The sequence below is a fragment of the Candoia aspera genome, chromosome 7 (genome assembly GCF_035149785.1).
Source record: "Candoia aspera isolate rCanAsp1 chromosome 7, rCanAsp1.hap2, whole genome shotgun sequence".
NCBI lineage: Eukaryota > Metazoa > Chordata > Lepidosauria > Squamata > Boidae > Candoia > Candoia aspera.
In genome coordinates this window covers 45,822,150-45,845,639 of record NC_086159.1, presented here as the reverse complement: position 1 = coordinate 45,845,639, position 23,490 = coordinate 45,822,150, and the positions used below count along the sequence as shown (strand labels likewise).

The 23,490-nt window shown below is 35.6% G+C and overlaps 2 protein-coding genes across 2 annotated transcripts in view; both read right to left on the bottom strand.

The window, feature by feature from the left end:
- PTPRB (protein tyrosine phosphatase receptor type B) overlaps positions 1 to 6,863 on the bottom strand; it is a 76,433-nt gene extending 69,570 nt beyond the window's left edge. The window contains exons 1-2 of the mRNA XM_063309130.1: positions 6,639 to 6,863; positions 5,112 to 5,510 (exon numbers count right to left, since the gene is read on the bottom strand). Coding sequence (XP_063165200.1) covers positions 5,112 to 5,510; positions 6,639 to 6,714 — 475 coding nt within the window. The 5' untranslated portion in view covers positions 6,715 to 6,863. The remainder of the gene's footprint in view (positions 1 to 5,111; positions 5,511 to 6,638) is intronic.
- Positions 6,864 to 8,103: 1,240 nt separating this feature from the next.
- The window catches only part of PTPRR (protein tyrosine phosphatase receptor type R), a 91,756-nt gene continuing 76,369 nt past the window's right edge, over positions 8,104 to 23,490 (bottom strand). The window contains exons 9-14 of the mRNA XM_063309131.1: positions 22,041 to 22,120; positions 21,611 to 21,748; positions 14,968 to 15,078; positions 14,051 to 14,208; positions 11,604 to 11,717; positions 8,104 to 9,479 (exon numbers count right to left, since the gene is read on the bottom strand). Of these exons, the coding sequence (XP_063165201.1) occupies positions 9,386 to 9,479; positions 11,604 to 11,717; positions 14,051 to 14,208; positions 14,968 to 15,078; positions 21,611 to 21,748; positions 22,041 to 22,120 (695 nt within the window). The 3' untranslated portion in view covers positions 8,104 to 9,385. The remainder of the gene's footprint in view (positions 9,480 to 11,603; positions 11,718 to 14,050; positions 14,209 to 14,967; positions 15,079 to 21,610; positions 21,749 to 22,040; positions 22,121 to 23,490) is intronic.

Here is a 23,490-nt window from a genome sequence, read left to right as displayed (position 1 = left end):
GCTGGTTGCTACAGATAACAATTTTAGCTTACAGATTCTCTAAAAAAATGTAATTAGTGGGTTATAAGGAGCAGATGTTTCCAAATATGATCACTTGGCATATAATTATGAAGGCTTAGAATGCCAACCTATGATTTCTGCTTTTTAAAAAGAAGCAGTCTGTGAACTTTCATCCTGAAATAAACATATTTAAAAAACATTGACAGGCATGTTTAAAGCTTCTGTTAAAATAAATCTTAACTTTTATTCAAGATATTTATTCTTGTGAGGTTCTTCTCAGTGACAAATGTTCCTTGTTCCAAACATCTTGCAAGTTATTTAGCTCAGCATATAGTTCAAATGTCTCAAGAGTTGTGTTCCTTCTCAGATGGGCACTCTTAACTATTTCATGTTGTGGTGAAGGGAAAACACCAGTAGGTTTTTTACATATTTGGAGTCCAGTATTTGGTTTCTATTACTCACAGCTTAGCTTCCCATCTCTCTGTCTACAAGGGACTTTGCCACACATAGATTTTTCTGCTTTGTTCATGATATATTTGTAACTTCAACTTCTAGTCCTTCGTTCTTTGTAGTACTGTAGAGCAATACATTTTGCTCTGGCATGGTAACTGCTTTAAACATTCAATTGCCTTCAGATTTTTCTTAAAAAATACGTATGGACAAAGTGTAAAATCTAGCTAAATAAATTAGGTAACTAGTTTAACAACAATAACTTCAACACACAAATAAACAAACAAACAATGACAGAAAATTTCTGGCCACATCACTGTTCTGCTCCATGGGCCCTTGGTGGTCCTCTCAAAATGGTGGTTCTTAGCAATGGAAGGTTGCCTGGCCCTGCCTTTTTAATGAAATCAGAATAAGCTGAAGTTCTCAAGATGCTAAATGTGTTACCCAAGATTGGATCTTTTATCTTGATTAGCTAAAGAAATTAAATATCTTTGACATATTTTCATAAATTTAATGTTTGCCTCTGTCTCCAAACTGCTAACACAACTTTGAAACATCTAGTCTGATATTAATACAATATGCCTTTTAAAATCCACATCTCAGCTTGATTTAAGATGTTCTTGAGTCATGTTTTCAATCTTTCCCCAAAGAGCAATATATCCACATTTCCTTATCTAAAATCCAGATTTTCCTTGATTTGAATATTTTCTGCGAACTTTGGATTTATAAAAATTCAGTTAAAAACAGAAGTTAGATACAAGAAATGGAAAGGAGCAGAAGAAATTCATAGAGAGGCTTAAACTGAGGGTTATGGCTAAACTCTCTAAGATCACAACTTGGAGATTTCACCAGACATGGAATGGTGATTAACCTGTCTTCCCATAGCGGTTTCATGTTGCCAAACTACTTTCAGAATTGTGTGTTCCAAAATAGGTTTGAAATCTGCACAAGGAACTGCTGTTACGGCTTAAATGTAAATTTCAAGTACAGTAGAATTGACTTGCTAACCTACTGTTTTAGTTTTTTTTCCTATCCTGTTGACTAAATGCTACTGCGAAGGCAAAGTTATGGCAGAAAAGCAGCACGAATACTAATATTTCACCATTATAATGTTTATATAATGTAATTATATAGACATATTATTTGTATGACTATAGTAGTGCTATTAAATGTTAGGGAGAAAGTCAGAATGCACTAAGTAAGAATACCCATGCAATTATGCTCATTTATTTCAAGTGCTGAATGGAACTCACTATATCAAGAGGTGAATAATTGGGAAACGCTTTGTTTGCTTTCTCATTGCCATTTCTTCTTAACTTATATCAGTCGTTTAGTTCATATGCTATATCCTTTTTGCTTATCCTCTGTTTTGTCTGGTTAAGATCACAGACAAAACAAAAGGAGGATATAACGTCTGTGTAAAATTACTCATGTCAAGCTTAGTGTCTAAAACTTTCTTCTCATAGGAGACGAAGAATTTTTTCCAGTTGTTATAAAAATAATAATTAATGTCAACAGGCTTCTGGTCAATCACCTCTTAGAATACAAATATATATTTTAATATCGTTAGCTTAGTTTTAAAGATAAAAATGGATTATATTGATGCCAATTTTTTCAGTATTCTTTCTTTCTAGTTTCTGAAATATCTACAGTCCTAATTTAGACATACAGCTAAGAAGATGTTGTAAGGGAAAAAAATAAAGTAACATTTCCTAAGAATCTGTAATAATAGTTGTATTTCAACATTTCAGTGATGTCAATAAAATTTACAGTGCAGGCAAATGCATGTATGCTTGTTATGTTCAGTGCAATCTAGTCCAAGAAATAAAATCTATTCCCAGGTATAAGGTTTTTATTTTATCCTTACAGCAAATATCACTGAACTTCCACTAAAATACAAAGGAACTTATTTGTGTGTGTGTGTGTGTGTGTGTATAGATATTTGCACTGAATATGTTATAGTTAATAACATTCCCACTTCCAAATGGAACAATTCATCAAGATGGTTTTCTGGATTGCAGTTTGCCCATATAATTAATTGCATCACCCATAATCACTTGAGGGTGCAACTTCCAAAATTATCAATGACATACAACTGTTGTGTTCATTGGGACTTGCTTACAGGTAAATATTGAAGATTTTTAGAAATATTTGCATCTAATAAAAATAGGAAAACTCCAAGGAAATTGGATGCCTTTAAATATTGTCTGAAGTTTGTTCAAAGACTATCCTTTGGCAGTAACTCAAAGAATGATTGGTAGTATTATGTATTTATTGCAAAACCCCAGCCTCATTCCCTTGTCTCTACGGTTTACAATCCATAAAAACATACTGAGAAACAATACAATTAATCACCATGAAACTCAAGAATATTATTCAGTTGAAATGCTATTAGAAAAGTAAAAATATAATTACTGTTACAATTTGATATTACTCAAAAACAGACACAACTGAACAATAAGAACAGCCTAATGAACAGGGTCTTATGCCTGAATACATTTTCACCTCTTTCCTAATAAGTACCAGTGTAGGAGCCATCTTGGCCTCTAGGAACAAGCTATTGCACAGAAATGGGCAGCCATCAAGAAGGTGTGTCTCCATTCTTCCACCCTGTCACCTTTTTGAAGGGAATCCAAAATTTCTATTGCATTCATAGAGCTCTGTGCCATTTTCTCTTTGAATACTGAATATCTGAATACAGAAAGTCATCCTCACTGTGTATATAGCCAGTTCCAGGAAAAGATGTGGATGCCTTAAAGAGTTGATATAATTTATGGAATGATATTTCTGGACTACTTCAGAGATTAAGTGCTCCACAAAGAGGTCTACTCAGGCTATGGCCTGATTTGCATGTTTTTTTTCTTTATTTTGAATGGAGCATGAAGCTCTTGTGTTGTTTGTTAAAATTTTGTGTTTTGTGACTCAAACTTGTTTATTTACCACATGAATTGGAGCATCAACAAAGTAATAATCAGATCCAGGCTGGTTAAACAAAAGAATATATAAATTAGCCTTCCATCAGTTTATGTGGGTATGTACTTCTAAATTTATCTAGATTTACATATACTAGGCACAGAAATCCACAGATAAATTCAAATTAATATATTTTATCATATACTTCTAAAAATTTCCTTTCAGTTATTTAGTATTCAGACTTATAATCCTCATAGTTAAGTAGATGCAAGACAAAAATTAGCTCAAAATAAAAAAGGAATTAAACTATTTTTCTTATCCATATATTTAATCTCTTAATGTCTTCTTCACTAAAATAAGAAAACATTTTTTAAAAGTAAATAATAAATTAGAACCTGTGGTAGTCATACACATCCAACCTAAAGAGTACTAACATGTAATGTACACATTGGAGCTTAAAAACATTAACCTAATCAAACAGAAAGCCAAAGGAAAGGGTTGCAATGATGGAGTTTCTACTATCCTCTGTAGTACAGAGGATTTATGTCACTTGGAAAGTACAATGACTGTCCAGTTATTATTTTCTGGTTGGCCTGTATTATTCACACCCCTAAGCCATTGCATAGGCCATTGCAATTTATATCCTAGACATGTTTGTTCAAAATATATTAGATGGAAAAGAAATGCAAGATACCAAGCCCATCAGTCATGGATAGAGCAGCTCAAATGTCTACTTGATCCAGGTCATAAAGAAAAATAAAATATCAAACATACCAGCTCTCCACCAGTCACCCAAACAATTGCTGGCTTGTTGTTACATGCTGATTCAACATTGTGGCTAACAGAATGCGGTATGAATAAATCATTCTGTAATTCGAAGTTTATTGCAGTCATACATTCAGGCAAATAGTATATCTTATCTGTTGCTTTTTTTATCTATCATACTGGGGTATGCACACTGATCCATGTTTCTTTGTTTTTGTCAGTGTGACTGGTTTGTTTTAAAATATATTAGAAATGTTAAGCACTATAATTTGAACAGGGACACAGTGGTGCTGCGGATTAAACCTCTGACCTGCTGAGCTTGCCGATCAGAAGGTCGGTGGTTCGAATCCGCGTGACAGGGTGAGCTCCTGTTGCTAGTCTCAGCTCCTGCCAACCTAGCAGTTCGAAAACATGCAAATGTGAGTAGATTAATAGGTACTGCTTCAGCAGGCAGGTAACGGCGTTCCGTTTAGTCATGCCGGCCACATGACCACGGAAGTGTCTACGGACAAATGCCGGCTCTTCAACTTTGAAACGGAGATGAGCACCGCCCCCTAGAGTCGGACACGACTGGACTTAATGTCAAGGGAAACCTTTACCTTTACCTATAATTTGAACAGGCAAACAGACAACAGCCCTTTCTTTCCACACTACTGGCGTGAGCGTGTATTTAAAGGATTGCTAATCTTGGTCTGTTCATTTCTATGAAGGAGTCTAAGAAGAGGGGATGCATCTTTGTGTCAACCATCCTCAAGAAAGGCCATGAAAAGCTACCTGAAAGCATGGAGAAAACTAACAAATATACACATATAATTAAAAAGACATTTCTTATCACTATCCTTAAAACAGTATGGTTGAACTATCCTAGATGGCTTTTAAAGTGCCTCTGAGTGATTCTTCACCTTTGAGTCAAATGTCATTGCACTTTCAAAACCAGTCAGTGCTTATAGTTGACAGGAAACATATTTAAACAAATGGCTTACCAATCTTTGAGCAAAGATTTTCATGGATGGTCTCTCCCTTCTCACTGACATCAAGTTTTTTCCAACTATGGGGATATTTCCTGCCCTTCTTCACAACTACTCTTGAGCTTCGTTTCTCAAGGAAGAGAGAGCTGTTTTTCACCTCCAGGAGGCCTTCACTGCTGTAGCAAGTCCAGCTAGGAGCCTCAGAGCAGTTGGCAACAATCACTTTGCGGGAATGCACAGCCTTGGACCTGGTGATGGCCAGACATTGGCCAGATCTAAGATGGAGAAGCTTCTCTTCTTGCAACCAGGTCCACTGCTGATTAATATTGGTCAAGTTGCACATACCCACATAAGCTATTTTATGACTTTCATAAATACACTGCTCTTTTTGCTCATGGATAATCAGAAAACTATCTAAAAAAAGAAGACAAACAATCCATAGTATCATATTAGAGCACCAGTTAATGTTCATAGAACAGGGACAATAACAAAAGCACAAATTAAAACCCATTCATTTTGTCTTCCCCCCCCCCCCCGCCCCATCATATTGTATATAAATAGTTCATCAACAGGTAAAAAAAGTGGTTTGGACAACAGATGTCAATTTTATGAATAATGATAAAGATTTATTGAATTTCAGTCTTCACTACACTTTTTCTTAAACAACAAAAAACCTTATAAACATATAGCCAGAGTTGGAATAGACCCACATGATGAGATTAAGTCTAAATGACTTCCATGGTGACTAATTCTGGATCCTAATGTGTGTCTGTGTGTGTTGGGTTGGGTTGTACACACAAAATCAGAGGACTTTAGCATCAATAATAAATTAGAGTTTTAATACATTTTGTAATAGAACAGTATTCACTGAAAATGGTTGTAAGATATATTGCTAGTCCTTATGGGCTACATGTTTGTTTCTACTTATTTAATATAAATACAAGGTATTTTTTCCCCCTAATACTGACTTGGGTGTAATTGTCTTAACTGTAATACAATTTTTAAGTACTTTTTTTGCTATAGTGTTCAAAAGGCACAATAGCTAGATTGAGGAATAAATTCAAGATAAAATCTGTTCAGTCCTAACTATAAGGTACCATGGACATAATAATTATTGTATTTCTTCCTGCCAAATATACATTAAAAAGCCCCCCCCGAAGTCCCAATAAAATAGATCAATAATCTGAAATAACATGCCCAGTTGTTTGTTTTTCATTTACAATTTATTTACAGCAGATTCTACCTAAAACATATCTGTAAGCATATGATATTATAACTTTCAGGAGATATGAAATTGGATCAGACAGGGCAGTGTCTCAGAGACTCACATTTAAAGTAGTTTTTTAAAAGAAAACTTAATTTTCTTTTTGAATAAAATCTAAACAGTCCTGGGTTTCCTCGGCCCATCCCTCTATTCCTGTTGTGTAAACCAAAGCTTAGAAATTATTCTATTTCACCAACCTTGTGGAAACTCACAGGAACCGATGGGGATCACAGCCAGAAAAAGGAAGAAACATAGAAAAGCTGTAAAGTCGTACTTACCAGAGATTGCAAAGGCCAGGTAGGTAGAAATTAGAACATGAAATAAACCCCCCATTTTCTCTCTAACAACAACCATTGCTTCTCTCTTTCTCTCGCTTCACTTTTTTTTTTTAAAAGCATAGTCCAGATAAGTGAAGTGAAGGCTAGGAAGGAAATGTGGCTTCACAAGAGGAAAAAGTCAGTGACGAACATTTCCTTCTATTCAACTGTTTTTTGGGCGAGTTTTACACCACTTTGAATTTTCATACAGTTCTTTGCCATGCACTACCTATTCTACTTGGGAAAACCAAAGCCAGCATTTAAAAACAGATCTCAGCTGAGGATGAGGAGCTGTAATTTGGCTTAATTGTGTGTCTGCAGGTGTTCTTGTGTGTAAATATACACTGTGTTGTCCTGTAAATACCACCAGCTTTTTGTAATGACATGTTATTCATCAATCTGGGAACAGTAAATATTTAGATGCCATATAGATTTATTGGTGCACCACCAGGAAGAAGGGCAAACTCTCCAAGGCCTTTAAATCTCTTCCATTATGAATTCAATTGAGTATTTGGGCACTGAGTGGTAACTTTCCCCATTCACACAGGATCTTCATGTTATCATTTTTCATTGTAGCCTTTTAATTTGCTGTCACTTCATCCATATTTTTTCCTACCAAACAACAGCATCGGTTGTGAAAGAAATGAAATTCTTTCATAATACGTTTTGATTAGGTTTGTTAAACACAGTCTACCTTGGATCCACACTTTTCTGAGGTGAGAAAAACAGCATGCAATAGTAGGCCTGGCCCTGAAGGATTAATCTTTTATATATACCTCATTTTGATTAGTGCTATTGTCTTATTGCTGAAAAAGGTGGCACAATTCAAGAATTGTGAACTTTGGAGCTTCAGCTTTGCAATGCATAGGTCTGCTTTGGAAATCAGATGGATTTCTCACTGGGTTACAGATAAATATGTCACTTTCAGTCTTCCTGTCCAGAAATGTCCCTGTTGTATCATCCAGAAAGTAGAGTTCTGACTACTTTGATCTGGCTTTTAGAGTCTGCAGTGTGTAGAAATGTCAGTAGTAGTAGTAGTGGCTACTGATATCTTATTCAGTGCCAGTATTAGAGTTCAACAGAGGTAGCTCTTCTACTGCTGTACCCATTGCTAGGAATGGAATGGTCTAAATGGTAGCACACAGCATGGCTTGGTACTGCCAATCTTATAACCTGCTTCTCTTTTGCTGGCACTAAAGGTGGCAATGACCACTACTAGTTCATTATAGTAACAGAAAGGTTTCCTACCCATGACTCCTTATTACCCAGATAGAATAGTGGGAAGAAATGTTATATATAAACCCTGGAGAAATGCCCATAGGCAGAATGTTCTATCACTGAATGTGACCTGTAGATACTCCAACAGGAAAGCAAAAAAGTAGCAACATTTGATGTTAATAACTGAAACAAAATTTTTAAAATTACAAGCATTTTAATGCAGTTTATTGACTACATGAAGCAAAGGTAACATCATTTGCTTTAGAAACCTATAATTAAATTGTATGCTGAAAACCTCTGAGTCTGCTAAAGGTAAAATGCCAGCTTTATCTTTTTTTTCCCTGTAACAAATAGGCAAGGAAAAAAAATATAGAAGCCTTACGTTTAATAAAGCTTTCAAGATTTTGTTTCCCCAAGCATCCAACCTCACATATGAATAGAGGCTTTACAACTTTATAAAACTAAAAGACAGGGAAATATTTAAAATTTTACCAAAAAAATATATGTTACAAAGATCCTTTTTGTTTGTTTGTAAAATGCCCCAAATGATTTACACATGCACAGAATTCTGTCCTGGAGCAAAAAACCAGTTTTTAACACAGTAAGTGTATTGAATAAATGCATAACTATTGTAAAATGACACTGGATGCAACTCATTAGGGATTTCTCTTGACTAAGCTCCATTGAAATTAAGTGAAAGTTCAAAAGAACACAGTAATCTTCACTAAAATGTATTCCTTTTTAAAAAATAACTTCATCTTTTTTTCAGTAGGATTGCACAGGAAATGGTCCTTGTGTTGCACCCATTGTATTACAGAATTCACTATTTGCATTAAATATTTACGAGTATTTACTAGAGTCATCATATAAAACTCTAACTGATTTTTATTCATTTAAAAACCCATAAATTTATTTATTTTTTCTCTGTAGGACACTGTGGTTATCATATGCACTCATAATCACCCCTTTGCAGCTTTTACCAGAAGGAATCCCAAGGAGCTCTGAATTAAGTTTACCGCATAATAGGTAGTAGCACTTAACAGATACAATTGAACATCTGACTGGCTATTCACGAGACAGACTTTGCAAACATTGAAGCATGTATACACATTTCTTCGGTGAAATTTCCCACATCCAGTTGTTATACATACATACATACATTCAGTGTTTCATATTCCATTAATACAGAAATAAATCTTCCTTAATATATGCATATACACGTATGTGTGTACATGTGTGTGTGTGAAAAATTCAGTGTAACATCAGCATATTAACCTTCATTAAAACTGCTCCAGGAACTCACAATACATTCAAGACAAGAGTCCATCAATCTTCAATGCTTTTTTTTTTAAAATCATCCACATTCCTTTGACAGGTTGAATGCTCTGCTTCTCCTTCTACAGCTGTCAACTCCTTGAAGAAGTTGCTGGAAGGTAATGAAACAAATTACCTCCAAAGAGAGTGACCTGTTTACTTTTTCCACCCTGGTTTCACTGGACAGCTTCAGCAGAGAGCCTGCTTTCATACAGATTCAACGCATGATGAACAAATTCATACTGTTCACTTGTTTGGACCATTCCACCTCTGAAAAGCAAAAGAAAGCAAAGCAAAATAACAAGGTAAAGTCTAGCTGATGACACAATGGATTTCCCCCCCTAAAATCATTTGATAATCTATCTGTGTCTGTGCTTGTGTCCAGTCATACTGTATTTCCATTCTACTTTGGCAGGGGACCGCATCATGTCAAACACCATCAAAACCAACAAAAGCAGGATGAAAGAAATGTGTGAGCACCCCATGGAAAACAACATCTCTATCTTGGACCATTTTCAGTTGTCATAGCTGTATCTGCAGCTCAGCTGGTGCAAAGTATAAATGTTCCAGTTGCAGCTGAGTTGATTTTCCCAGAAGGCTGTTTAACAACAACAACAACAACAAGGAACTTTGTCCCTAACTTCATTCCCTACAAAACAGCTACTAATGAATTTTCTCTGAATAGTCTCCACCTTGAATATTCTCCAGCACTGGGCATGTCTGTATATTTGGCAGCCACCGTTTCCCCTCACCACACTCTCAAAAGATGCTTGGGCCCAAGAATTGGGGAAGATGCAAAATGGTGGCCAGACTGCCATCACAATTACTGCTGCTGTATGTGCAAGAACAGCATGCCTATATGGACACAATTAAGAAAAATGAAAGAAGCTGGGCTAATGGTAAGCTAACCACAACATTTCATGAAATAGTTGCCCAGTTTCTCTCCTGCAAAAGAATGGTAAGCACTTGTTCATAGTTTAGTTCTGGCATCTACTGTTATTACGATTACTGCTGAAATTCCTTTTCAGACACAAAGTTATACTGTTGGCAGATGAGAACTTAAATATCTGCACTCATGACATTTAGGTTCCCTTGACAAAGAATACACTGTAGAATCTAACACCAGATGTATCTAACTTGCCACAAGCACATCGCCCAACTATGGAGCTCTTAGGATAGGAAGAAAAACTGAATTTTTGCCAAAGTTGAACTAACTTTCTATAGCATTGCCAAGTTTTATTTTTTAGTAACCAACATTAAGACCAATCTGAATCATCTGCATGTTGCATTCGTTGTAAGTGTTAGAATATACTCAGGAGCTCAGAACAGGGAAGAGCACAATTTGCTGCATTTCAACTGTACATTTGGGGCTATGAAATTCTCCAGCCAAATGTCTTGATTTTGTTTGCCTCTCTTCAGAGGGTGCTGCCCCAGCCCTTGAATTCTTTACCAATTTAAAATTCAGAACAAGCAACGTGCATCTTCAAACGTATAAGAAAATCTGAATGCGGCTGCCAATGTCAATGCACTTGCATTCTGACACTAAATGTGTGACCTGTGACCTGGCCCTAGAGCACATGTACAGACTGCAGATTTTCCTGTCCTTTTTCTAATGCCTCGCAGGCTTCCTGTCTCACCAGCTGACATAGAAGAAATGCTGCAGCCGTGACTCATTTCAGCATCAACAGCAGAACTGTATTTAGTCTGACCATAAAAGTAAAATATATGGCTCAGATACTTTTAACAAATCTTCTCTAAAGGCATGTTGTGGAATTCCACTAGCTATGGAATAAAGTGGCCATTCTCAACCTGGCATTCTTCAGAACAGACTACAGCCACCACACAAATAGCCTGGCTGAGGATGATAGGAACCATAGTCCAATCCATCTGTATGTAGAGGAATCTTAGAATTTACAGAACAAGTTTAAAAGGGCACTGCTAGCAAGGAAAGATCAAAGAACCACTTCTCCCACCATTTGTCTGCTGACAATGTTGCTTTTTCTGTTTGTGTATATTAACATGAAACTTCTTGTGTTTTGCTATATACATTCATGAGTTTGCCCCTAAGATCCATTGCAGAGGGCCAAAGCACACGATGATGGAAATGCATGAATGCATTTCCATTAATTTGTTTACTTATTAATCATAAATAGGCACAAAGGGTATGGACTGAAATGTTGGATGAAGAGGAAATTGAGTTTGCAAAAATGTTAAGCTGATTTTACACACAATGCAGCTATTCGCTCTGTTAATTTTGCTTGCCTTTGTCATCAGTTTGTTTTTCCTAGTTCCTACAAAACTTCAGAATTGCAGTAGTGATGACAGGAGTGACAGAGAGACATAAAAATACTGGGTGGCAAATATCAATGGATTTTGTGTTCTATGTCATCCTACCTGTCCAAGCGCAGTTGGCAGACAATGCTCAATGAGTCAACAACTCCTTCTTCCCTCAGCTGATGGCAACCAATTGCAGTAGCAATAAAACACCCTGTTCTTCCTATTCCAGCACTGTCAAAGAAAACAGTTAAACCAAAGCTGAAGAGAATTAAAATGACAAATGATGGCTTGTATCACAGGATATTTAAGCCTTGAAATATTCTCCATAAAAGACAGAAAACAGCTTTGTACCTAATTTAATCATGGGATAATCTCAGAAGTCCATTTTATTTTCTCAGTAGAACTAAATTTGTTTGATAGCTTAGCTTAGTTGAATCTTTCAATTTATATTCCATGCAAACATATATGATTATGTAGATGCAGGTGATGTTTAACCTTTTCTTAAAAATTCAGCTCAATTCAAGGGCTACATGCACTTCTAGAATATCTAAGTTCTTAGATATATTGCAAAAAAAGACACAATTTACAAAAGAGCATGTCTATGCTCTTTTTCTCTGAGAGTATAAAAAGTATTGCATATTCTTAAACCACCATCTTAGTTTCCCATCCTTAGTTTTGTATTTTTCCTCTTTCCTTACATAATTGAATAGATCATAATACAAATATGTACATTTCCTGCCACAGTATGGTAAACTCGTGCAAGTACAATTTTTCTGACATTTTAAAAATCCACAGTACAGAAGAGAGGATGAGGGGGAAATTCACAACTGCTGGAAAAACAAGCTCCCCTCACACTGGATGAGTTTTCAGTTCAAGGCGTGGAGTGATGCACATTGTAAATGATTATCAAAAGCTATAACCTGGGATCTTATTAAATTTCTGGTGTAAGGAAAATTCAGTGAACTATATGTTTTCTAAAAGTAACATCATCCACTGAAGAGGAATTCTGGATTACTAACTACTTTGAATGCAAGATCCTTGTCAAGTATTGTTTGTTGTAAATTAAAATCGGACTTGAGATTTACCGAAGAGCGAGACTTTGGGCAATTCCACACTGCACTCTATGCTGCTTGTTCCCCATGTCTGTTTCTTAAGCCAACTCCAGAAATTCCAGTCCAGATTCCAGTTGTCAATGGGGCCAGGCTGGTGCTCAGTCCAGGCTGACCTGATTGGTTGTTACCTGCTTCTTGCCCTTCCCATCCATGCAAGAAAGGTCAGTCTCATTGGCTGGTTCTTGTGTGGACTGGTCTGCCAGCGCCTACCTTTTCCTTTTAGTTGTTTCTTCTTTGCCAGTCCTCACACCATTCCCTTGCTTCTCAGAGGTTTACACACATGGATGCCTCCACACCCTCTTCCCACATTATTTCCCTTGATCCTTCTTTCTACCCACTTTTGTGGCATTATTACTCTGATGCTACAGTAATCAAAGCATCTGGGGAACAGACTGCTCTGTGGTTCCTACCTTCCTATGTAGATGCATCGAAATTTTGTAACATGGAAGAAATGATAATTCAGCTTAATTAAAAACAAACTTATAGTGTTTCTATGTTGCAACTTAAGGATGTGTAAAAACATAAAGGGAAGTGAAGGAAGTTTTGCGATATTGTGGGCAGGGGGTAGGAAAGCTAAGGAACATGCTTCACCCAGTCTGGGCATTAATCAAAAGGGTGTCCACTAGGAGATGTTAGGGTTGAATGGAGCATAATCCTCTAGGGCTTGGCATAGTTCATTGACTTAATAGGCCATTTTTGAATCAATTTTGAATCAGATTATAAAAAATGCAGAGAACATAGCAGACCTGCAGGCTAGGGCAGTGATCAGACACTAGAGGAAGGGAATATGCCAAGCCCTGTAACCAACTGCAGTTGTGGCTGTAACTATATCAGAACAAAATGCTGGAGACCATCCACTCTGAAGATCTTATGACAGCTCAGGTATGAAAATAGCAGTTTTGAAATGAAGCTGGAAAACATGGGTAGGCCACGCAGGAAGTATGGATCTGCCCTTTGCTAGAAGGCTGCTACTGAGTGCCAAATCTGTTTTAAGCAGCAAATAGGGGATCTCTCTGATTTAAGGAAGTGATGCAATAAGGGGAGGGACTTTTGTCTTTTGGACAATTGTAGAAGTACAGGTAGAACATAAAATTTGCATCAAACAGGTCCCAGTTTTAATCATCACTATGTCCAGATTAGGCTGAGAAAGATTCTTGTCAGAAGCTTGGAAAGATTTTTCTGATGTGAACTGAGTTAAATGGAAAGTTGCTTCTAGTGTAAACTGAAATAAGTTAAATGGACTAGCTTTTCACTATCTTGACCTGCACTATCAACATTTGAAAAACACAATTTTTATTCATGGTTTTTCCTATCCTGCTCCATTCTAATTCTAATTCATTTTAATTCTAAGGTGACACATCCTTTTTTTAAAAGGTGAAAATTGTGGGGGGAGATGGGTGGTGTTAAAAATTTGATAAACAAACAAATAAACAAATAAAAGGTGAAAATTACCTGCAATGAACAATTATAGGTCCTCTATCAGTTGAAGCCATCCTGTCCTCTTCTACATCCAGCATGAGTTGTAAAAGAGGTTGAGCACTGACTGGAGTTTTGTGATCTGGCCAGGAAGTGTACCAGTAATGTTTGACATTCCTTGACTGGTTTCCTTGCTGAAAATGATGAACCATATACAGTATTCTGTTAACAGCATTACTTAATGAAAATGAGGCACAATCTGATTTTGCACTCAGTAAAGCAAGTCCTTCTTTGGAACTCAAATGCTGGATTAGCATTTGGGCCCGAACATGGTCATGGGGACTGGAAAAAGAATATCCTTTCTTTCCTTCTATAGCTGGCAATGGAAGATTCTGCCTACATGTGCAGTATATCTTTGGTGGTAGCTGGCTGTTATCTGGCACCCCCAGGCAAAGAGCATGAGATGCCAAATAAAACCTGCAGTTAAACTGTGATCAAGCCAAATCAAAGCCAGATTACAAGAGGGATAAAGACTGGACATGTCTCAGAAATGTTATTAGGATGTATAAAATAGAAATTATTTCATTATTGATACATAACCTTTCCCAAACTATCCTCTAGGCATACACTGTAATTTTCCTACAACTATCATATTTGGAGGACATTGAGGAAGGCTGACAGCCTTCATATATTACTGCCATGTCTTACTCATAATTTAGGATACTATATATACCTTATAGCCTATACAGTATTGTATTATGCTGCTATATTAAGCAGATACGTTGATGCATAGGGTTGGGTTGCCAGCTGATCATAGTCTTATATATTCTATTCATTAAGTATGATATTTTCTTGGAACCTGTTCAATATTAAATTTGTATTCTAGTCCAATAGGTGGTACAAATAATCACTGCATACAGTGGTTTGAAAAACAGCAACATAAAAATCAGTACCTTTAATGTAAGATTGCGGACAGTGTAATTCTCACATTCTTGCACATTGTTAACCAGTACTTCCACTTTTCCATATATCCCTCTCTTCTCTGGCCAATACAGCACACATTTCTAGAAAAAGGTTTATACAATGTTTGATCAAATAAAATAATATTTCAAGTTTATTGTTTTCTTGAAAGTGTTAAAAATATTAGGACAGTCATTTGTAACTGTTTCATCATGATTTTACATGGTAAATTACTAATGACATAAATTGACACAAAACCCATTTTGTAAGCTTTCCTAATAACATGATTATAGGATGGCATATAAATATTTCAATAAATAAAAACTGCAACAGAAAGTTATCCTGTGGAACATTTTTTGTTTCAAGTTTCTTAGAATATGCCTTTTCAAAACCCTGTCTAAGAGTTCTGTTCCCATCCACTCAGCATTCCAGTTTAACTTATATTGCTTTTTAAAAATGGCTTTTTAATAAAAGAAATAATGTGTTTGTTGTCAAAACATGCACGGTTGATTATTAGGAGTAAGATAATTGCTTAAATGATGAACTAAACAAGGTAAGGCCTTCTTAATGGCTCCATTTTAAGGAATCAACTGCCTGGATCAACCAGCAGCCTTACAAGCTTTCAAGAAATTCTGCTAAGATTTACTCCTCCAGGAATAAAAAAACAACAACAACCATAAAGAACCAGAATTGTGTTTAATTAACTTTCAGAGTGTTTCTCTGACAGACCAAGTTTGATGGTTGGTTTTTACTAGTTAACAGGTATTTTGAAGGCCTGAATTTAATTTGTATAACTACATATTTTATTTTATACTTTGATGGTTTTCTTTTATCTACCTTTAACCAATCTAGAGCTTAAGAAATCTAATAGGGACATCATATTTTAAAAATTAAACAAAAAAAGCTAAATATATTTACATTCACAATTTTTAATTCTGTTTCATTTTTATATCTGGCAAAAGCCTAAGAAAATACTAATTTCACAAATGTCAATAATATGCTTTTTTTTTTTCCAGTCGTGGAATGTATTAAAAATTATTTTCAATTTTAAATGTACAGTGAGTTGGATCCATGCTTGACAATGTTAAAAAAAACTCCAATCCATTAATGGGACTTAATTGGTTATATCCAGTATGTCCCTCTTGATTTCAAAATGTACTGAACTCCAGTTTAAATAAAGTTCTAAAGATAGAGAGGCCTCCACCCAAAACCAGTGCTGTAAAATAGCACAGCAGACAATTGGCCAAAGAGAGAGAATAATTTATGTACTATTGTTCAATCATAGTTCATTTAAAATGATATGAAGATTATAACATATACCTAAAATAATGTTATTCATATAATCATACAAGCTAAATGGATGCATTGATCATTATTGCTGCACACCAATGTTTGGAATAAAGCAATTGCAAAGGAAAAAAAAACAATTACTTAAAGCTGTGCAATATATCCCATCAGTAAAGCAAAGAAAAAGAAAAGCTTTTACAATAACTGATCATGACATTACTTTTTAACAATCAATGCCCTTGCCTTTTTTAAAAAACAACTTCTTTACCTGATATATAGTCAGCATTTATGTGATGACCATCTATTCTGTTACATGAAATTACACTGCCTAATGTAAAAGGGTCCATTCAAAGAGAAGGATTGAGCTGCCCTCTGGAAATCAAATAGCTCCACTACTAACATGGTCCAAATACCACCCTCCTTTTAAGCTTTTATTCAAATGTTCAAGCTGCTAGCCCATGTGACCCAGGGGGCCCTTAATGACATGGAAAGACTAATAATGATACAAGAAGTCATCACGTATGCATTCCCCTCCCTGGGAAGACGTGTTCTTGCCAACATTAAGAAAGCCAACATAAAATATTGCAGCCTATTCAAAATCCTTCTGTGATTTCTTGATAATAGATTAACTATATTCAACTCCTTAAAAGCTCTAGGAATGTTTTTCTTATCTTGTTCCCAGACCTCTAACTGGCAGACAGCTTTGGGTGGACAATGCAATATATTGTTCACTTAGACTACCTACCTCACAGCTGCTTCTAACTTTCAATATGGTCCAATAGAGTTATTTTTAACACATTACTGTTATTATTCTAGCAAGATCCACTTGGTACTGAAGAAGGAACAAAGCGCAGTTTGTAAACCCCAGTATGCAATTGTCACCATATCTGCTAATATGCAGCAGAAATTTAGTAACGTTGTTATAAGTAAATTATTTTTGCTGTGTCATGAAACCAGTTAACCCAAGATAGACAGATAATGAAAGTCATATTTAGATGCAAATCTGGAATTCAAATTCACATGTACCAGCTTGTAATACTGTACACTTTATGAATTTTGCATATTTGCTACAATTATTTAGACAATAGTCACATTGTTTGGTGAACAATTATAGAAGTCAAAGAAACATTATACACAATCAATATACAATTATAACAAATCAATGTAATAGAATAGAAATAAAAGCTGTAATTCCATATGTTATCATTGTTAATTTTATTTTTATATTGCTGTTCTCCTCAAAGTTCTATGTAAAAGAAAAATATAAACCATCTTCAATAAAACAGTCAACATTAAAACTACTTCTTAGTCACAAGGACTAAAAATACAAAATTTAAAACAAAATGATAACTGAACTTTTTTTTCTTCTTTTCACTGAATTTCATTTTCCTCTGATTCTCATTTTGGGTTGCCACAACTGTCAGCCTGAAATGCTAATTACAAAAACATTTGATTTACAATGTGACTTTTAATGCGCATGTTCATCACTGGGTTATAGCTGTTTCTTAAACTATTGTCTAAACTTTTCATTAAAGACTCATTAGTGTGAACACAGTGCTATAATGCATCTTTGCTACACAATTGTCCGGAATAAGTCAAACACAAAATTAAACCAGTAGTCTCTTGTGCACACTGACTTGGCCAAAACCCTCTTTAAAATATGGCTGCAAAAGGATTGTGCTGAAAAAGTCCCTTTTTGAGTCTCATTGCTGAATCATACAGGTTTTTTGTTACTTGCTGATACCAGGTTGCCCAGCCTGTGACTCCAGGGCTACATAATCAGTGTGATGTAATTAAAGACTCCAACTGTATTTTATCAGAATCTAGATATAAAATCCCATGTTATCCATACAAAGTCTATAATTATACTACAGTGCCCACAACAAAAGCTCTCTTAACACTGGATTTATTTATTTATTTATCAATCAAATTTATACAGCTGCCAATCTCACAAACTAGTGACTCTGGGTGGCATACAAAGAGCTAAAACAAATAAATATATTAAAATATTAAAAACAACTAAAACAAAGAATAAAATATGACAGGATGTTAAAAATAAGGGAGCCACCTCACTAGTTCACCTGTCCCCTGGGATCCCCAGGCCTCCTGGCATAACCAAGTCTTGAGGGACCTCCAGAGCTTAACAGTGGCAAGGCCAACCTCACCTCAGGAGGAGAAGATTCCACAATGCAGGGGCCACAGCAGAAAAGGCCCGCTGCCTAGGGTCCACCAAAGGTAGCTCCCCAGGTGACGGAACCCATAACATACCCTCCCTGCTGGATCTGGTAGGTTGAGCAGATGAAATCGAGGAGAGGTGGTCCTTCAAATAACCCGGTCCCATGTTGTATCTTAATTAAACAATGTAAATGCAAACTACTGGAAGTATATTGTGGTACTATTAAGCTAGCAAAGTTAAAAAAAAAAGGGAGACCATGAGATGGAAAGGAAAAAGTGCAATGGGAAAAGACTATAATGAGTGGAATTTTGGAACCTTACAAAACAATTGTAGTGTGGGAAGCGTGATTTGGGAACTATAGCTCTTAGGTTTTTATCTGTCCTTTCAATTTTTCTGTCTCCTGATTTCTTTGTATTATCATCAATATTCTGCTGATTTATTGCTTGAAGAAACACATCCCCCTTCTTTGATGTCACAGTTTTAACAGGGGATTGAATAAATTCACGGAGGATACAGTTATTATGGCTACTAACATAAAAATCATGTTTATTACTTCAGGTAATAGTGTTGACATGCTATAGATTATTGTGGTCATTCCCTGCATTCAACTGCCCTCTATGGGAATACAGCTCTTACATTCCCTGTGCTCTTTCCTTTTCCTCTCAGTGTTTCTTACCTCTGAATTTTTTTTTAAATCAGGCAGTAACATTAAAGTGTTTCTCTGCTTTAAAAAGCCCTGGCATCAAAATGCCGTTATCCATGCATGAGGGACAAACACCAGAAGATTTTGGGAAACCATAAGGCTTAAAAAAGTTTTTAAAACTTGATAGAACTTTAGAGAGAAAAAAATAACACCTGTTATTTGTTATGGTACTGCTATATAAAAACCTCTTGTGGTTTGATAGACACATTGAAAGACAAAAATATGACTTATTGGGATATTTCAGTGGGCTACAAAAGATGTTTATCTAAAATAGAGTGACATGGGGATATTTATGTTCACCTATGCTTTCGTAGTGTTTGGATGCCTTGCTTCTTGTAAGTATTTACTGCTCTCTTTATTGTATAAACTGTTCTGTTTCCCAGAGCAAATTATATAACAGAAGAAAAATCTTCTACCATACAAACCATTCTTAATTTTTCTCCCAGAATTCTTTGATCAAATATGAGAAGCTCATATAAACATAAATGTTGTCCATGTAGCCTGAGAATTCCTTAAGAAGTCTCTGTCTTTTTTATTGTGAGGAAATTGCCACCGTCAGTCTAGGACAATGCAGAGAAACAGTATTGTAATGAGTGGGAGCAATTCAGGTAAACACAGGGCTTCCTGATATGTTGAGAATTACTGTATGTTTCTTTCAAGTCATTCTTTTCAAGCAGTGTTAGAAGTGTTTTTTTTTTAAATCGCTTTTCCTTTGGGAAAATATTTGTTCTGTGTTCCATATTATAATAGGACGGGTTTTCAGAAGCATTTTGATCAGTCCTAATAAGGCACTGTTTATAATATCTCATATTTCTTTAGCATTCATTCTTTTATATGTTTTGGAGATACCTATGTGATAGATACTCCTTGTATAGATAGCTGTCTAAACTCTTTTCCTGATCAGAACCCAATATTTGTTTCAATGGACAAATGGAACTGTTATTTGGAAGGGGGATTCTGCTAATTTCTGAAAGATAGATTATTCGGACAAAGGAGGCAAGTTTCTGAAGCAATAAAGCATCCTTAAGGCCTCAGGGCTTCCACATTTAAATGCAGGTTTAATCAGGTTCTGTTCCTGACATTGCCAGAAAGAGCTGGAAAACTCTTTGAACCACTGGAAAGGTGCTGTCACTGATACCTAAGAATATTGTATTAGATGTGCTGTTGGCCATATTTAATATAATGCAGCATTTTATGGTCATAAATGGCTGGACAGATTATTATATACTGAGTAATTATTGATGAATGGAATTTTCATAGCATGACTCAGAGTAAGATTATTTCTCATGTACCATTTGAAGTTCTGAGAAGTATTTTTTTTTTAAATGTATTTGCCTATATTGCATATTGATGACTTTAATAATGCTATTCAGAGCAAATTAGTTAAGTTGTTCTTTCAAAGTTATTGGTAAAATTATACATTATATGAACATATACATGTGGTTTTGCTATATATCACTGATGGAATGAAAGAGACATATGTGCCAACTGATGAACTCAGAAGACAGGTTAGCATGCTTGAGAGATGAAGCTGTCTCTTACAATGGAAAAGAACCCTTGAGGAATGGTTTTCTTTGAGGCTACTTTTCCTTTCCTTTAAGTGACCTCATTATGGGAATAGGAACAAATTAAGGGACAAGCCCAGGTATCTCAAGAACAGAAGCCTTGGGGGACGATGAAGTACTAGTTGAGCACCACAATAAGAAAGTTCATTCACAATTTAAATAAATATTTAAATATCAATATTGAGTCTGATATTACATATATGTATAATTCACCCCTTTAAAAAGAAATATCTTTTTAAAAAGTAAATTTCTTTTAAAAGGGGTGAATTATACATTCTATATAATAGGGAAGCCAGTAGAAATGTTGGCATATTGCTATAAAATCAGTATTTTACTCAAACATTTTAAAATTAACCATTAAAAGGTTCTTAGGCTGAAAGACAGATAATAATCTCTCTCACTCTCAGATTAAACTGCCTTACAATGCTGCTTTGGGAATGCTGCTTTGCTCTTCTGAACTTTACACTGGGATAAAAACAGTATTAAAGTGAATACTCAAACAACTAGTACATGATAATAAATAACAGTTATAGAGGAAAACAGTGTTTCTAGGATAGTGCACATAACATACATTTTTTGATATTACATACTGTAGGATAATTCATCTCCTGTCCTTCAGGGTGGCTAACATTTAAAGATAATAAACAATCACAATTAATTTAAACCCAAACATATATACATTCATATTTGCCACTGACTAATTGGAAATATCTTTTTTATTGATCAACATATTTTAATCTATTAAATATTGCAACTACTTAGATATTTTATTTCATTAAATTTTAATAGAGTGCTATGAACAAGATGTGTTCTTTAGGGTCTTGAATATTTGATAGTACTATTGGCTGTTTTTCTGTTTCAGAAAAAAAAAAGTGTCCATGATTGATTAAGCTGAGAAGTCTTACCTCATTTTTCTCCTTCAGCTTTGTGATCATAACAATAACAGGACTGTCCTCTTGCCATACCATCAGCCAGAAATCATTCACAGTATTAATCATAGGGCCCTGAGTTGCAATGAAAGCCTTCTCCTGGCCACCATAACCCTAATTCAGACACAGATGGAACAGTCATATTAAAATTTGTGATTATAAGGGGCTGAAAGTTAATTAACACATCTCACTCAATGCTTCAGTTAAAAGGCCAATATACTTTGGAATAATTGTTCATTTTTATGCAGTACATATAGTCTACTTTCGATAGTATTTTACATAAAGGGCAGCAAAAGCTGACAGCAGAGTACTAAGCCAGGAGTTCTGATAAGAGAAGAACTGAATGGGCAGCATGAAGATGAAATATAAGTTGGCAAGTCAGCACACTGCACATCAGTGTACTTACTCTGATGTAGTTAGCATTTATGTAGGTGCTCAAAGAATCCCCTGGGTTCCTGGGTTTCAAATATACCCTGCTCACAGGATCTACAAAGACAACACAGGTGGAAATGGAAATGAAAACCCAAAGAAGTAAAGGGAAATGTCATAAAAGCATACAGATTCTTTTAAAAAGTTGTGATGATTTATGCAATGATTTTGACAGCTAGAAATATGAGGGTGTGTTAAAAATCCTTCCAAACATTCCAGAAAAGCTCTGAAATAGATACATGAAGGATTCATACTGCCTTCTTCTCACTGCTTTTGAGTTTTGTCCAAAGAAAATGGGAAGAAGAACCTTTTCCCCATATCCATATTCTCTGTATGCAAGGATAGGACATCCCAGTTTTTCCATTTGTTTTAAAGATTTGGAAGAAAGTATATTGTATCCTTCTGAAAACATCTGAAATAGCCATTCAAAAATTAAAACCTAGTTCTGCCACAGAAATACTATTCCCAATCTCTTCTTGTAGGATGAGGATGGCAGAGGCTTCTGCTCTCTTATTGTGACACAGGACAGATCAATTTAGTATCCTGCAGAAAGATCACTACTTGCTTTTGGGGATAGAGTCCTTTTGCAGCAAATTCAAGTGCTGCTGTTGAATTTCTACCTGCACCAGAACTGGCCTCCAAAGCTGAGAGGGACTCAGTCCCATCCAATGTAAAGACTATCCAGATTAATGTACTTATATGCACATACTCAGTGGTACTCCATCTGGAATCGGAATCCACTGCATTGTATTAAAAATGCTCAACTAATCCTATTTTTCTGATATATAGAAGATTATTTATTAAGATCCTGACTCTCTCTGGGCTATAGAAACCTGAGTTTTACCTTTACAACTGATGATTGAGGAAAGTACATCAACTAAGGAGAAGGGAAAGCAGGACCCATCTCCTGCTACACTAACTTTTCTGGCAGCTAGAACGGGTGCAAGCCGAGGATAGACACACTGATGGGGAACACATTTCTAATCATGACTGCTTAGCTCTTCAGCACAACTGTGGCTCTTTCCTGGAGAGAGCTGGACTCTGCTTTTTGGTTTATTCTTCTTCCCTACTCCCCCTTGCCACTGCCACTTAATCACAGTTGTGATCATATGGATCTTCAGCATATGTTTTTAGCAGAATCAGATTCTTAAAGAAACATACTTTGACCACAGAGGATAGAATTAGAGAAATTCAAGAAAGACACTTAAATTCTATTGACATGAATCAACTTCTTCAACAGAAGTTTTCAACAGTAATATAAATTATTTAGTTGTTAAAGTTTATGGTAGGATAAATGCTTATTTTGTTTTCCATGCAAGTTGGCATATCTATACAAGTTGGGGCCTAAGAAGGCAAATGCAGTCCATCAGCTGGAGTTGTGCTAATAATAATAACAGCAACAATGCATATCAGCAAACTTTCAAAGA